This window comes from Pipistrellus kuhlii, unplaced genomic scaffold, assembly GCF_014108245.1.
Source record: "Pipistrellus kuhlii isolate mPipKuh1 unplaced genomic scaffold, mPipKuh1.p scaffold_m20_p_5, whole genome shotgun sequence".
Classification (NCBI taxonomy): Eukaryota; Metazoa; Chordata; class Mammalia; order Chiroptera; family Vespertilionidae; genus Pipistrellus; species Pipistrellus kuhlii.
Window position 1 is genome coordinate 69,884,663 of NW_023425551.1, and position 16,804 is coordinate 69,901,466.

Sequence of the window (16,804 nt, forward strand, 5' to 3'; positions counted from 1 at the left end):
ATAAATATTAAAGAGAACCAGGAGACCCTGCTAGGTTGAGAACCGCTGCTGTATAGCCTAAGACCATCGGAAAACACAGATATTTACATTACAATTCATAGCAGTACCAAAATTACAGTTATGAAGTAGCAACGAAAATAATTTTATGGTTGGGGGGTCACCAAAACATGAGGAACTGTATTAAAGGGTCACAGCATTAGAAAAGTTGAGAACCACTGAACTAGATGTTGGAGGTGAGAATAAAAAGATCCAGAAAGAAAAAAAAAAAAAGTCAACCAAGTAAAGTAAGTACTGTGAGACTAACCTTGTAACTCTAATTACCAATCCATGGATTCTAGATGCCCTCATACTGATGTAAAATTTAAATGTGCATTGGAAAAGACTTAGAATGCCTGATGGAAGGAGATAAAGATGGAATTACTGTGAATCGGTGCACATCTAAGATCTTAAATTGAAAGCATTACCTGCTTCATGCTTGGAGTTGTTCTGGGAGCAGAATCCCAATAGTAAAATGTTTTGAAGTCCTCAACCTTCCTCACCTGCTAAATTGTATTCCCTGGTAAGAGCCAGCTAAATGTGCGTGAAACTAATCGGGTGGACCTGAAGGGGAAGCTTTCTGTTTCCTGGCAGCCCTGAGAATGTCAGGAGATAATTCCTAGCTTATTTACCTTGTAATATGAGACAGTTGCAGATGCATCATGGCTCTTCTCAATCACTTTCTTCGCTATGAACTTATTAGCTTTCCTAGCAGCTGGAGTAATAGCTCACTCTTTGAGAAAGAGAGGAGATGTGTTAGTGATTAAATGATTTAAGCAATCTGTCACTTCTCATGTTTCATAAAACTGAGCACATTTATGAAGGACAAGAAAGTAGATTCCTTAACATATTTGATGTAAAGTTATGCGAGTCGAGAAAAGGATAATTTCAGAGTGTTTCAGATTCCCTCCCTGATTTACATTTACTCTCTGACAGAACAGAGAAAAATAATGCCTATTTAGAGAACAGGTCCCATATTTGCTATTGAGCAAATAAAAGGAACAATAAGTCATATATTGCACACCCTTATACTCATAATGCACACAGAGAGATACACATATTTTAAAGTATTAAGAACAAGGGAAGAATCCTTTTCAGCTGGAGGAAATTGCTGGTCCAGACTGCTCAATTCCAGTTCTGACATTTTGCTACCTGTGTGACCCTAGGCAGGTTATATAAGCACTATGCTTCCCAGTTTCCTTTTCTGTAAGATGAGGTAATAGTAGTACTTACTTCTTACAATTAAATTTATACTACGCTTCGGTAAAAAAGAAGGATTTCTTACCATTTGCAACAACATGGATGGAGCTGGAGAGCATTATGCTAAGTGAAATAAGCCAGGCAGAGAAAGATAAATACCACATGATCTCACTCATTTATAGAATATAATAAACAACATAAACTGATGAACCAAAACAGATACAAAAACAGAGAAACAATTATCAGAATGTCAAACCTCAGGGAAGGTAAGGAGGGTGGGGGTAAAGGGGAGAGATCAACCAAAGGATTTATATGCATGCTTATAAGCCTAGTCAATGGGCACAGGCAACAGGGGGTTAAAGGCATCAAATGGGGGAATTAGAGGATAATGGGAAGAAAAGGACACATATATAGTACCTTAATCAATAAAGAAATTAAAAATAATAATAATAATAATAATAAACATTGTATCAAAAATAATAAAATACCTAGAAAAAGATTTAACCAAGGACGTAAAAGGTCTGTACTTTTTTGTCTGAATTATAGACATTAAAGAAGATGAAATAAATGGAAGGATATATCATGTATACCATGCTCATGATAGGAAGCATTAACATGATTAAAATGTCCATACTAGCCAAAGCAATCTACACATTCAATACAATCCCTATCAAAACACCAATGGCATTTTCACAGAACTAGAAAAAATAATCCTACATTTTTTATGGAACCACAAAAGACCCTGTATAGACAAAGAAGTCTTGAGGAAAAGAAAGAAAAACATTAGAGGTATCACCCTACCTGATATCAAACTATACTACAAAATTACAGTAGTCAAAACAGCATGGCACTGGTATAAACACAAACAGATCAATGGAACAGAATAGAGAACCGAAAAATAAACCCACACTTACCTAGTCAATGACTCTATGACAAAGGGAGTAAGAATGTACAATGAGGTAAAGATAGTCTTCAATAAATGGTTTTGGGAAAACTGAACAGACATACAAAAAAATGAAAGTGGACAATTTTCTTACACCATATACAAGAATAAACTCAAAATGGATTAAATACTTAATGTAAGATCTGAAACCATAAAGTTCCTGGAAGAAACATAGACATTACACTCTCTGACATTGCTCTTAGTAATATCTTTTTGGATATGTCCCCTCGAGCAAGGGAAACAAAAGAAAAATAAACAAATGGGGTTACATCAAACTGAAAAGTTTTTGCATAGCAAAAGAAACTATCAACAAAATAAAAAGGCAGCCTACTGAATGGGAGAAAATATTTGCCAACAATATATCCAATAAAGAGTTAATATCCAAAATACATAAGAAACCCCTACAACTTGACATGAAAAAATATATATCCTCATGAAAAAAATGGGCAGGGGACATAAGTAGACATTTATCCAAAGAGGAATACAGATGGCCAATAGACATCAGAAAAGATGTTCAACAACGCTAATCATTAGGGAAATGAGATATCACTTCACACCTGTCAGAATGGCTGTCATTAATATATCAACAAACAAGTGTTGATGAGGATGTGGAGAAAAGGGAACCATATTGCATTGTTTGTGTGCTGCAAATTGGTCAGCCACTATGTAAAACAAAGCTTCCTCAAAAAATTAAAAATAGAACTATCATATGACCCAGCAATTCCACTTCTGGGTATTTATCCAAAGAAATCCAAAACACTAATTTGAAAAGATACATGCATCCCCATGTTTTTTACAATGGTCAAGATACAGAAGCATCCTAAGTGCCCATCAATAGATAAACGGATAAAGAAGTGGATCATATATACAATGGAATATTACTCATCCATAAAAAAGAATGAAATCTTGTCATTTGTGACAACATTGATGTATCTAGAGGATATTACGCAAAATGAAATAGGTCAGATAAAACAAATGCCATATCATTTCACTTATATGTGGATTCTAAAAACAAAACAAAACATGAACAAAACTGGAACAGCCGAAACCGATTTGGCTCAGTGTATAGAGCATCGGCCTGCAGACTGAAAGGGCATGTACCTTGGTTGCAGGCACATCCCCAGTAAGGGGTGTGCAGGAGGTAGCTGATCGATTATTCTCTCTCATCAATGTTTTTAACTCTATCCCTCTCTCTTCCTCTCTGTAAAAAATCAATAAAATATATTTTTTTAAAAAACTGGAACAGAGAACAAATTGATGATTGCAAGATGGGAGGGTGTTGGTGGGCTGGGTTAAAAAAGTGAAGGGATTAAGATATGAAAACTGGCAGTTACAAAATAGTCACAGCAATGGAAAGTACAGTGTAGAGAATATAGTCAATAATATTATATCTATGAATGGTGTCAGGTGAGTACTAGACATCGGAGTGGCCACTTCATAAGTTATAGAAAGGTCTAATCATTCTGCTGTACACCTGAGATGATGAATTATGGCCACTTAAAATGTATTTAAAGGATATTTTCACGCCAATAGCAACAGCCATGATAGTAATTTTAAACCTGGTTTCAATGAACACATCAGAGAATCTCAGGGCTCTAAATTAAGCTGATAATTGTTTGAATAAGAAAAAAATATATAAAGGCATTAATCATATATATCACTTCCTGCAAATTCTGCAACTGAGTTTTGGAAGCTCTGCTGGATACCCTTATGTTGCTATCATTTTTCACCCAGGGTGTGGTCAGTGTATCCCTTAAAGCACAAAATCCTTCACTATATTAATTGCACAGCCTGTGACATGAAAGCCAATGTGGGAAAAAGGAACAAAATAATATTGTGAAGCATCACGCTGTTCAAAATGATGATTCGTGTAAAACCAAATATTGAGTCTGATTTTAATAAGAGGCTTGTTGTGTTTTTTTAATTCAATTGAAAATCATCATGCTTTTGTATTCACCTACACGTGACAGAATTCCTGGTGAACCTGTCTTACTCATCTCTCCTTATTACTTGGTGAATATTTTTAAAGATCCAGGTTATTTTTATGCATTCCCTTTGATTCCTTTGGTCCTGGCAGCTTCTGCACACTGGCCCGATGCTGAATGGATTTTGTTGGGGTCTTCTCAATCCCCCGTCAGGGCTAAGCAGTCACTTGCCCTCACAATGGCAAGCCTTGTACCCTTAGCTGTGCCCAGCCAGGCAGGCCAACCTGCTGCACGACCAGAGTGTCTGCCTTATTCCTCTTCCAAATCCGGTTGAAACATCACATCACATGAGGGACCTTGACATTCTGAGCTTCCATAGAAAGAGCCAAATGATGCATCCCAGAATATGAGGTTAAGAGTTAACTCCCACAGAGGGTAAACTTTGACTACTAGGAAGCAAAAAGTTAAAGAGCTAGGCAAATAAATTATTTCTCCTTCTTCCCTCCCATAGCTGCTCAAAGTCAGAGGCTGTTTCTCTCTGTCATCCTCCAGAGCAGCCCTGGGTTCAGCAATGTCTCTGCTAAGACCCTGCTATGTTCTATGCAGCCTGCCATGAAGTGGTAGCCAGCCTGGCCATGCATTCATTCCCACTCTTCACCCATCATTGCTCACTTCCTGCTTCTCTCCGCCTCCTCTCCCCTCCTCTCCCTACCACCACCCCCTCCCCCCCAGACTGTGCTGGGCTGGGTTTCACCTTCCACATTGCTGCATTATCACTTTATCCAGGCTCACGTTCTCCTTTCTAGGAAAATTGGGCAATGACAGTCTTATTTTTCTTGTATTTTGAGATAAGGAGCTTTATCTTACCATTTTAACTCTTTTTGTCTTCCTGAATAGAATCATTACTCTTTGGGATCACAAACACTAGCATTCTAAATTAAAGTGGGCTGAAATGTTGTTATGAGCAATGTGATTGAGCAATAACTCTATCAGACCTGGAAAAAATAGATTATTAAATCTATTTTTACCTTATTGGGAGACCAAGATGATTCAGAGCAGAGGAATACATTTCTTTTTTTAAATTCTTTATTGTTTAAAGTATTACATAAGTCTCCTTTTCCCCCCATTGACCTTTTCCCAACCACCCCAACCCTCAGCACATCCTCTCTTTCCCCTCCTCCTCCCCTCTGTGTCCATTGATTAAGCTCATATGCATGCATACAAGTCCTTTGGGTTGATCTCTGATCCCTTCAGCCCTCCCCACTCCCCACCTTCCCTCATAGGTTGGACAGTCTTTATAAATGCTCTTGGGAGAAAAGAAAAAAATGCAATTTGTTTAACAAGTATCATTGCTTTTACTTTTCCAAGAAACACTGGGAAAGGCTAGTACCCAGACATCTATCAAAGAACACTTGATTACTGAGCAAGGATAATCACACATAGAACAGAGAATGCACTCAGCAAAGGCAGAAACAAAACATGTGACCCTTGAGGACGGTACATACCCTTTTATAAAAGATAATAAACCCAATCACTCACTCTTCAACCAGACAAAAGACTGAGCCAAAACCTGCAGGAGTTAGTTTTGTTATTTGCATGTTTGTCTCTGGCTTGTTTCTTAATGGTGTTCCCTGCCATTGGTATGGTCACCTCTCATAAAAGTGAAAATCCTCCTTGGATCTCTTTCGTTAACAAAAGCAAGTACTAATGTAGGTCTTTCGTAAAGGGAAGTGGTAGAACATGAGTTTTTGGAAAGCAGGACATAATCTTCACTTTACGCCATCTTGACTCACGGAGGTTTCAAAGGGAATGCTCCACTTTTGGGTGGGAGAGAGGAACCTGTACAAGGATTTGCAGCCCTCCCCACTCCAACCCTACCTGCTCTCCACATGGTCCTTCAACTCCAGCCCCTCTTGACAGAGAGGACCTGTAATCTTGCAGCCAGAAAATGACCCTTTAAAATATCTCAAACAGACACCACATTGCGTCGGAGACCGAGGCGCGGCGGGTGACTACTTTCCTCTCACAAACTTCGTCTTTACTAGCAAGAAGAGAGCCCTCTCTCCGTACCTAGAGCAGCCATGGCTCGTGGTCCCAAGAAGCATCTGAAGCCTGTAGCAGCTCCAAAGCACTGGATGCTGGATAAACTGACAGGTGTGTTTGCTCCTCGTCCATCTACCGGTCCCCACAAGCTGAGAGAGTGTCTCCCTCTCATCATTTTCCTGAGAAACAGACTTAAGTATGCCCTTACAGGAGATGAAGTAAAGAAGATCTGCATGCAGCGGTTCATTAAGATCGATGGCAAGGTCCGAACCGACGTGACCTACCCTGCTGGTTTTATGGATGTCATCAGCATTGATAAGACGGGAGAGAATTTCCGTCTGGTCTATGACACCAAGGGCCGCTTTGCCGTTCATCGTATCACACCTGAGGAGGCCAAGTACAAGCTGTGCAAAGTGAGGAAGATCTTTGTGGGCACCAAGGGAATCCCTCACCTGGTGACCCATGATGCTCGTACCATCCGCTACCCTGATCCCCTCATCAAGGTGAACGACACCATTCAGATTGATCTGAAATCTGGCAAAATCACCGATTTCATCAAGTTTGACACCGGTAACCTGTGTATGATCACCGGAGGTGCCAACCTGGGAAGAATTGGTGTGATCACCAACAGAGAGAAGCACCCTGGTTCTTTTGACGTAGTTCACGTCAAAGATACCACTGGCAATAGCTTTGCCACCCGGCTCTCCAACATTTTTGTCATCGGCAAAGGCAACAAACCGTGGATTTCCCTTCCCCGTGGAAAGGGTATTCGCCTCACCATTGCTGAAGAGAGAGATAAGAGGTTGGCGGCCAAACAGTTGGTGAAATGAGCTGACGTGACATTAGAAGAATCTTTCACTTAAAGATAATGCAGCATGGGGGAGGGGGTGGGGGGATAGGGGAAATGAACATGCCCACTAATAATTCATAACTTAAATTTCATTCTCTTTTCCTGTGGGACTTAACAGCTAAACAGTATGACAGTCCTTTACCCAAAGTCATTCTCACTTCAACCTCTTCCTTTTTTAATATACCTGAGTGAGTTCGTTGTATTTTTCAGTTTATAACCAGCTATCTGCTCCTGAAAAGCTCTCACAAAATTTGTTTATTCCCTTTTAGTCACATTTCTTACTTCCTGTCTCATAGTTGCATAGGCAATTACTCTGATGTACGGTATTTTCAACATATATTTGAGTTTGTAGGTTTCTAGCAAAATTAGGAGTTTTGTTTTGACTTTATGTAATTATAATTGAAATGCAAATACAGATTTTAGTTAATAACAATTTATTAATATTGGTTTGTTAAATGTAACAAATACACCATACCACTGTAGGATGGTAATAATTGGTGAAACTGATGACAGGTACATGACAGCTCTGTACTATCTTAAGTTCTCTGTAAATGTAAAATTACTTTAAAAAATAAAGCCTATTAAAAAAAAATTTAAAATAAATAAATAAATAAATAAAATATCTCAAACATATGATTAAAAATGAAATAATTAAATATACCTGACTAACTACAATAAATCTCGGGGAGGAGGAAAAGGGAACCCTCTTAGACTTTCAGGTCCACCATTGCTCCTTATTTGTCTAACAGGCACTGAATGAGAAATGAATTTGAAGAAGGACAGGACATTCCACCCCAAATACACCACTTTGGCATAAGGATATTTTGAACTAAAGGCACTTAAAAAACAGCAGATACAAAAAGGCTGTTCTGATTTCCTTGTTTCTTCCTAAAAACAGAAGAATAAAAACTTCCATATGAAAGATGCCATTTCTGTACCCAAGAGGAAAGAAACATTTCTTGGATGGGGAGTCAAAGCTGAGAGAATTCTGTACAAACAAACCTTGTTAAAATAATTCTTGTCTTCCTTTAGCCTCCTCATTTATTTTAGTTTCTTTTCCACAATTGCCTCCCTTCGTTCATCCTAGGTTTGCCCTGGCCAGTGTTGTTAAGTGGTTAGCATGTCCACTCACTCACCAAAGGGTCATGGGTTCAATTGCTGGTCAAGGGTATGTAACTGGGTTGCAGGTTCCATCCCAGCCCTAGTCAGGGCACCTGCAGGAGACAACTCATCAATGTGTTTCTCTTACATCAATGATTCTCTCTCCCTCTTCCTCCTTTTCACTCTCTAAAATTCAATGGAAAAAAAAATTGTCCTCAGGTAAGGATTAACAAAAGTCTTTAGGTTTTACCATTCTTTGGGTCTTCATTTCCATATAAATGCTCCCATGTCCTGTAAAACTTAAGTAACTTTATAAGATTTCCCCCCTGTTAATCTGCCTTATCTTTGTTTAATTCTCAGGCCCAGCCAAAATACCCTAAGAAGGTAGAGGTAAAATTTTGTCTCCCCTACAAGCTCCATCTCTGCTCAGATGCTGCTTGGGGCAAGAGCAGTGACAATAGCCTTTACTGTCAGCACCTGGAGTACCCAGCAGCTGATCTGCATAGAAGAGGAGGCAATCAGTGGATGCAGAATACAGCAATTAACTAAATGTTCTTTCCCAATTCTGTGTGGACTGTTAGCACTGAAGATGTTTCCATGGTTCCAGACTGACTCAAGGAATAATGGGGCTAACAAAGGGAGGAGTTGGTTACATTTTCATAAAGACCAAGTACTTTATCTAAGTACTCAAGGAATAATGGGGCTAACAAAGGGAGGAGTTGGTTACATTTTCATAAAGACCAAGCACTTTAAAGATAAAGTGCTTGGTCTTTATGAAACTGCAGCGTTTGACACTTCTCCTTTCGAAATTTATTCTTACTTTGTTTTTAGAGACTCTTCTATCCTGATGCTTCTCCTTCATCTGCATTCATTTCATTTACTTAATGATAGTTTTCTCAAAGTTTCCAATCTTAACAATCCTATATAATCCTACATAATAAAAGGCTAATATGTAAATCAATCAAACGGCTGAATGACAGGTCACTATGATGTGCACTGACCACCAAGGGACGCTCAATGCAGGAGCTGCCCCCTGGTGGTCAGTGCACTCCCACAGAGGGAGCACCGCTCAGCTAGAAGTTGGTATGGAGGGGGCCTAAGCCATCAGTTGAACATCCCCCTGGACTGTGAGAGGACGCAGGGCGGGCTGAGAGCCTCTCCCCCACAAGGGCACAAATTTCATACACTGGGCCTCTAGTCCTATCTAATAAAAGAGTGATATGCAAATTGACCATCACTTCAACACACAAGATGTCTGCCCCTATGTGGTCAAAGATCCTGCCCCCATGTGGACACAAGATGGCTGCCACAAGATGGCCAACAGGGGAGGGCAGTTGGGAGGGACCAGGCCTGCAGAGGAGGGCAGTTAGGGGCAATCAGGCTGGCAGGGGAGCAGTTAGGCATCAATCAGGCTGGCAGGAGAGTGGTTAAGGGGTGATCAGGCTGGCAGGCAGAAGCTGTTAGGGTAAGGTGACCAGACATCACGCTTTTGGTGGGACAGTCCCGATTTTTAACAATTTGTCCCGCATTCTGCAGCATTTAAAAAAAAAAAGTCCCAATTTTTTTAAAGATTCTTTGCAAAAATTGGCACTGTTTCTTTCCAGTCTGGTCACCTTAGGTTAGGGGAAATCAGGAAGGCAGGAAGGCAAGCAGTTGGGAGCCAGCAGTCCTGGATTGTGAGAGGGATCCCAGATTGGAGAGGGTGCAGACTGGGCTGAGGGACACACCCTCTGTGCATGAATTTTGTGCACCGGGCCTCTAGTATTTAAATAATATAGAAAGAGCCTGACCCAGTATTTATAGACCCTAAATGAGTTCTTCTTTCCTTTTTCTTCAGGTTCCTCCACTTAGCCCTTAAAAGGCTAATTCACCACCAGCAATTCAATGATCACCTTCCTGAGAAGTCTTCAAATCTGTCTCCAGTCCCAAAAGCTCCAGATCCATGTAGACAAATGTCTTCTATCAAAATTTTCACAGTCATGTCCAACTTAACTTCCACCAAATGGGATGTTTTTAGCCCCTCTCCCTTGACAATCTCCATCCCCTATGTTCTCTATAGCTGTATAAAGAATTTTAATTCATTTGCCACTAAAGTTATAAAGCTTAATACCCTCTTGGATTCTCTCATTCCCTCCTCCCTCTTTTTTTTTTTTTTTTTTCACTGCTGCAACTCTAGTCCATTATTCATAATTTCTCACCAGGACAAGAGCTTCTAGCAATTATCCCTGCTTTGATGCATCCATCCCATTATATCATAACTATATTTTCATAATAAAAGCATAATATGCTAATTAGACCAGACAGCTTGATGACCTCTGGACATCCTTCTGGATGACCTTCCAAATGAAGCCAGGGCTACAAGGGCCGAGGCAAGCCACTGTGGCTGTGAGAGCTGAGCCCCTTGCATGAATTTCATGAATTGGGCCTCTAGTATTTTCACAATCCTTTCCATTGCATCATACATATCTGCTCAGAACTCATCTACATGTGGAATCTAATGAACAAAATAAACTAATGGACAAAATAGGTCCAAAGACATGAATGTATAGAGCAGGATGACATATCTCAAGGGGGAGGAGGATGGAGGGGATAGGAAGAGATTAACCAAAGGACATATATGCATATAGGCATAGCTCATGGACACACACAATAGTGTGGGAAAGGCCTGCGGTGGGACAGGTTTAGGTGGAGGAGGACAAAGGAGGGGGAAATGGAAAACTTCTGTAATACTGTCAACAATAAAAAAAATAATTAATTGATTTTTTTAGTATATGTGCTGCCAAAGCAAGCACAATTAATTGATTTTTTAAAAGAAGTCATCTGCAGCTTCTCACTGCCAGTCACACCATCTCTCTTTATTTTCTTGACACACCCACATCACAGCACCATTGCTGATGTGATTTCTTCTGCCCAAAATACCACCCCTCTGACTTGATAAAACCTGGATCAAGTGCCAACTCAATTTTCTTCTTTTTATTGAAACTTGCCAACACTTCCTTGCTCGGGCATGATAGACCACTGATTTCTCTATATTCATATTTGTAATTCATCAAATTTTTTATTGATTTTAAGAAATGTTTATGATTAATAAATGCATTTCAGTCTTTCTTCAATTTCTTTATATATATTTTTTATTGATTTTTTACAGAGAGGAAGAGAAAGGGATAAAGAGTTAGAAACATCGACGAGAGAGAATCATCGATCAGCTGCCTCCTGCACACCCCCTGCCAGGGATGTGCCCGCAACCAAGGCACATGCCCTTGACTGGAATCAAACCTGGGACCCTTCAGTATGCAGGCTGATGCTCTATCCACTGAGCCAAACCAGTTTTGGCAGTCTTTCTTCAATTTCTAATCAGCTTACACTATTGCAGTTGTATTCCTTACTACACTGTGTCATTGGCTTGTTTCTCTCTTCCTAGGTAAGTTGGCTCTTTGAGAAAAAGGGCAAAAACCTTGCCAACTTCTTAGACTCTGTGTCTGACATTAATGTCTTGCTCACAGAGGGTCCTGATAATATTGTTTCTTAATAAACTTTATTACAGAAAAATTCATATTAGGTCAGTTGGCCTTCTATGTGAGCAGCTCATTTATTTATTTTTATAATTCCTCTTGATTGCTTCACTTTTTAGCCCACACAAGAAGCCATTCAGCTTGATGAATATTGAGGAAAATATGCATTTAATTAATCTTATAACTTTGTCTCTTAATTAGAAGTCCTAAAAATGCTGTCTTGAGATTTTCTGTTTCATTGTTTAATTTGATGGACCTGAGTAAAAAAAACAAACCAAAAAAAAAAACCAAATAAAAAAACCCCTCACAGTTAAAATACTACTTTTTACTTAATTTTATTAGTTTCTTTCAGTAATGCTAGCTATGACATACAATTTTTCTTGTGAGGGTTAAAGAATGCTAAGTTAAATAAGACATTTCCTCTACATCCAAGATATTTATAGGCTAGAACAGACCCAGATCTATAAACAATTAATATCTGAATCCAAATGAATCAAGTGATAAATAGCAGCACTGGGAAAGGGCAAAATAAGAATATTAATTCAAATGAAGAGACCAGAACGTATTTTATGAGAAGCTAGCTGGTCATTGAGAGGAGATTTACAGAACCAGGCCCGGATTCTTGGCCCATTTTTAAAAATGATTAGCTCACTTTGGATTCTCTCGTTGAGATTTATTCTTTTCTTTTCCCTCAAACAATAATTTGTTTTCTCCTGTTTCATCCACTCCATCATTTCATAGACTAATGAAACTTCACACATCGCTTTCACTGTTACTTCTTATTTAATGGTTGTGGCATTAGGCACTAGGAAGCACTACTCAGCAGAAAGTGTGGAACTTGTGAGTTAATTCCTGGCAGCAATACTATTCACCTAGCATGTCGGCTAGGAGACAGGATCATCTGCAACAGCTGCTTGGAGAATCTCAAAACAGAACTTCAGGCTCTTCAATGACATTCTGTGAACAAATGTCAGTTTTCCTTGTGAGTGTTGTAAGGTGTTTAAAAAATTAATTGTTTTGAGGTCATTGAATCCTCAAGTAAATATTATATTTCTAGAGACCCGGTGCATGAAATTTGTGCACTTGCGGGGGGGGGGGGGGGGGGTCTCTCAGCCTGGCCTGTGCCCTCTCACGGTCTGGGAGCCCTCAGGGGATGTTCAACTAATGGTTTAGACCTGCTCCCCATGGGTCTAAGCCATCAGTTGGACATCCTTAGCGCTTCTACAGAGGCAGAAGAAGCTGCTGCAGAGATGAGAGAGGCTCCCGCCACTGCCACTTCGCTCACCAGCTGTGAGCCCAGCTTCTGGCTGAGCAGCACTCCCCCTGTGGGAGCGCACTAACCACCAGGGGGCAGCTCTTGTGTTGAGTGTCTGTCTCCTGGTGGTCAGTGCATATCATAGCGACTGGCCATTCCAGCATCAGGCCAAAATCGGGTCTTCAACATCCCCCTAAGGGTCCCAGAGTGAAAGGGCACAGGCCAGGTCAAAGGACCCCACAATTGCATGACCAGGGACAGGGAAGGACATGAAAGGTTGGATAGCTGTTGGAGTGTGGGAGGCTCCAGGGTGTGTCCAGACTGTCTTGCTCAATCCTAATCAGCCAGACCCCAGTAGCAAGCTAACTTACTGGTCAGAGCGTCTGTCCCCTAGTGGTCAGAGCATGTCATAGTGACTGGTTGTCTGCTTGACTGGTCCACTGTCTGCCTTGTGGTGGTAAGTGCACATCATAGTGACTGGTTAACCAGTTGGCTGTCTGTCCCCTGGTGATCAGTGCACATAATAGCAAGCAGTTTAGTGGCCTTAGCATATTGTTAGCATATTATGCTTTGATTGGTTGAACGGCCAACTGGACGACCAGACACTTATCATATTAGGCTTTTATTATATAGGATATCATTCTGTAAGTAAAATTAGTTCTTACATATAGTCATCCATTTATTATTATAATTAGAACATTAATGGAACCATCCTTTTTTTAGACTACTTAAAATTACTATCCTTTTAAAAAAGTATTTAGAAAATATTTCTCTAATACTTTTTTCTAAAGCAATTAAAATAGTAAAATTATTTTGTATTTTATCAGTGTAAATATAGTAGAATGTTTAAAAATGTCTCAAATTATTTACATCTTCTCTATATCTGTTACCCTCCTTATTCTCACAACATAATTTACAACCTCTTTTCCTAGACTCAACAAACATAGAAAATATCATTCTTAAAATAAATTAATTCCTAGAAATATATCAATCATAAAGTTTAATATGTATCCTACAATCATTGTGTTGGGGAAAGCAAAAACTGAGAAAAATATGTTATGCTCCTTGTGTATGTTCAATTATAAGCCTCTGAAACTTAAGAAAATATCCTATGCATTATTAATGTACTTATGTCAAGAAAAGATAAACAATTAAAGAAACTTCCTAAACAATACCACCACAAGCAATATAACACACACACAAAACAATTATTAAGTAAAGCATTAGTTCTTGTTAGAGGCAGTGTTAATTAATGGTGCTGTTCTTTGCATTCCACTTAATAATTTTGTGTTGTTGGGAAAGATAGGTTATCTCCCCATGTGTTTTATTAAATATAAGTCATGTATACAATGCTTCCAAAAACTTTAAAATATGTAGCACTTTGTATAGGTTTCCTAGGAAAAAGTTGTAAGTAAGTAGGAATCATGCCATTTTACAATAACACTCTATAATTTTTTCCACTTCCACATATTTTATGCATTATCTAATCTGCTTTACAAGCTTTGAAAAGCATGGAATAGGAAGGGAGGCAAAGTAGAGATTAAGAATTATTTACTACTAGAGGCTCTGTGCCCAAATCCGTGCACCAGTGGGGTCCCTCTGTCTGGCCTGCGGGATCAGGCTGAAACCTGCTCTCCGACATCCCACAAGCAGTCCTGGATTTCAAAAGGGTGCAGGCTAGGCCAAGGGACCCCACTGGTGCTCATTCGGGACTGGGGAGGGACGTGGGAAGTGGGCCAGCCAGGGAAGGACTGCAGGAGAGCTCCAGGACATGTCCGGCCCATCTAGCTCAGTCCCAATCTGCTGGACCCTAGCAGCAAGCTAACCTATTGGTCAGAGAATCTTCCCCCTGGTGGTCAGTGCATGTGATAGTGACTGGTTAAGTGGTCAACTGTCTGCCCCCTGGTGGTCATAGTGAGTGATAGAGTGACCATAGCATATCATTAACATATTACGCTTTGATCGGTTGAACAGCCGACTGGATGATCAGACACTTAGCATATTATGCTTTTATTATATAGGATACCTTAGCTCATCAGTTTCTTGTACCACTTACTATTCCTACCATTGGAAACCCCTCAGATAGTTGGAGAAGAAGACAGAGCAAATACTTTTTTTCCTCTTGACTTTTTCACAGACCAGCAAGAATCAGGAAATATCAGCATCATAGAGTCTCCACAAGAAGGGTAGCAGAATCTCTGGCCTTACTGCTAGTGAGGCAGCTTCTTGGTGACCTCTCCTGGCCCTGTGTCCAACCCGCTGAGACAAATAGGTCTGGCTCTGGAGACAACATCAATAGTTACAGAAAATTACTTCTGTGCAGACACTACCCTAAGAACTGTGTATGCCTTTCATAAACACCCCCTAAATAAGGCATAATTATTAGTCTCATTTTAACCTTTCACAGATGAGGAAAATAGGGATGGAAAGGTCACATGACCTTCTAATGTTACAAAACATGTTATGGCATGAAGAATCCAGAGTTGTGGGACTGACTTTGTGATGTACATCCAGGATGAGCGTACCTGACAGAAACTCCAGAAAGGCTTCCTTGTTCACTGGCCCCGTTAGTGATTTCTATAACTTCTCATTACTCTTTATCCAGTTCTCTACAGCTAGTCTAACAAGCATATCACTGACAATGGTGGGGAAATTTTGTGAACATCACATCCATCAACTCTACAGTTTGTTCACTTTCAACTTTCCACTTCCTCCTTTTCAAATGATGCAATAATAGCAGACACTTCCACAGACTTTCACACACCTGGTCAGAAATGAAAAAGACATTAGACCCTCTTTATTGCCTATAATTGAACTCAGAAAAGGCAAACCAGGAAATTATTTTCCTCTGGTAGTTTTAACCTCTTAATAAGTGAAAAATAGAACTAAGTCTGTATCCAGATATTTCCACTTTGAGTTACATTTTCCTGGGACAGTGGTAACATTAAGGACTTAAGCAAAGTCACAGCTAAAGTGGCAGACAAGTATACAGGATGACAGAATAGAACTCAGTGTGTCTGACATGTTGTACTTCTTCAACTATAAGAACATTCCAGAGAAAGACATAAAGCCCATTATCTATAAATCATTATTCTTATTATAAACCATATTTATAAGGTTTTGAGGTTCTGCAAATGATTTGAATTGAGGCCATTAGTTATCATTTTTTAAATTAAATTTGAAAATGAATAAATAGCCAAAGTTTCCCAGCTAACCTGAAGTTAAACAAAGGGAAATACATTTTCAATGACTCAATCTCCTAGTCAATCTATTTGACTGAACCCTGAGGAAGAACTGTAGAAAACTAGCATCAACTGAATTCAACTATAGATAATAAAGAGGATTGATGTCTTCTTTCTAGGAAGACCTGGACAACCAGCATCAACGGTGCAATTAATGAATGAAAGAAAGAAGTGTGCCTGCTCTAACCAGTTTGGCTCAGTGGGTAGAGCGTCGGCCTGCGGACTAAGGGGTCCCTGGTTCAATTCCGGTCAAGGACATGTTCCTTGGTTGTAGGCACATCCCCAACGGGGGTCGTTCAGGAGGCAGCTGATCAATGTTTCTCCCTCATTGATGTTTCTAACTCTCTGTCCTTCTCCCTTCCTCTCTGTAATAAATCAATAAAAATGTGTTTTTAAAAAAGAAAGAAGTGTGCCCCTCTCAAGTCTTGATTATTTTTCATATTGATTTTAAGTCAGCATTTAAAGATTTTATAGAATAAGAATTAGACAATGTTCAAAATTATAATCTGAATATAATTTTCCTCATACAGTTGATGAGAAGGACTGTTGAGAGGGTATCTGATTTTACCTTTTACTCAAAAAATAATCTGTTTGTGTGAGAAGACAGCTGAACTGTTACCAGGACAACATGCAGGACAAAAAGAAATGGCAATATCTGCGTGGTCCAGGACATCCATGTAGCTGTGCAGATTCTAAT

The 16,804-nt window shown here is 39.6% G+C and overlaps 1 protein-coding gene across 1 annotated transcript; it reads left to right on the plus strand.

Moving 5' to 3' along the window:
• The first annotated feature begins 6,081 nt into the window (after positions 1-6,081).
• LOC118705820 (40S ribosomal protein S4, X isoform-like) lies at positions 6,082-7,403 on the plus strand. The gene has a single exon (XM_036414934.2). The coding sequence runs from the start codon at positions 6,186-6,188 to the stop codon at positions 6,975-6,977; it is 792 nt and encodes a 263-aa protein (XP_036270827.1). The 5' UTR covers positions 6,082-6,185; the 3' UTR covers positions 6,978-7,403.
• Positions 7,404-16,804: the final 9,401 nt, after the last annotated feature.

Excerpts from the sequence above, each read along its gene's own strand:
- LOC118705820 (XM_036414934.2), top strand. The coding sequence starts at position 6,186 with ATGGCTCGTGGTCCCAAGAAGCATCTGAAGCCTGTAGCAGCTCCAAAG.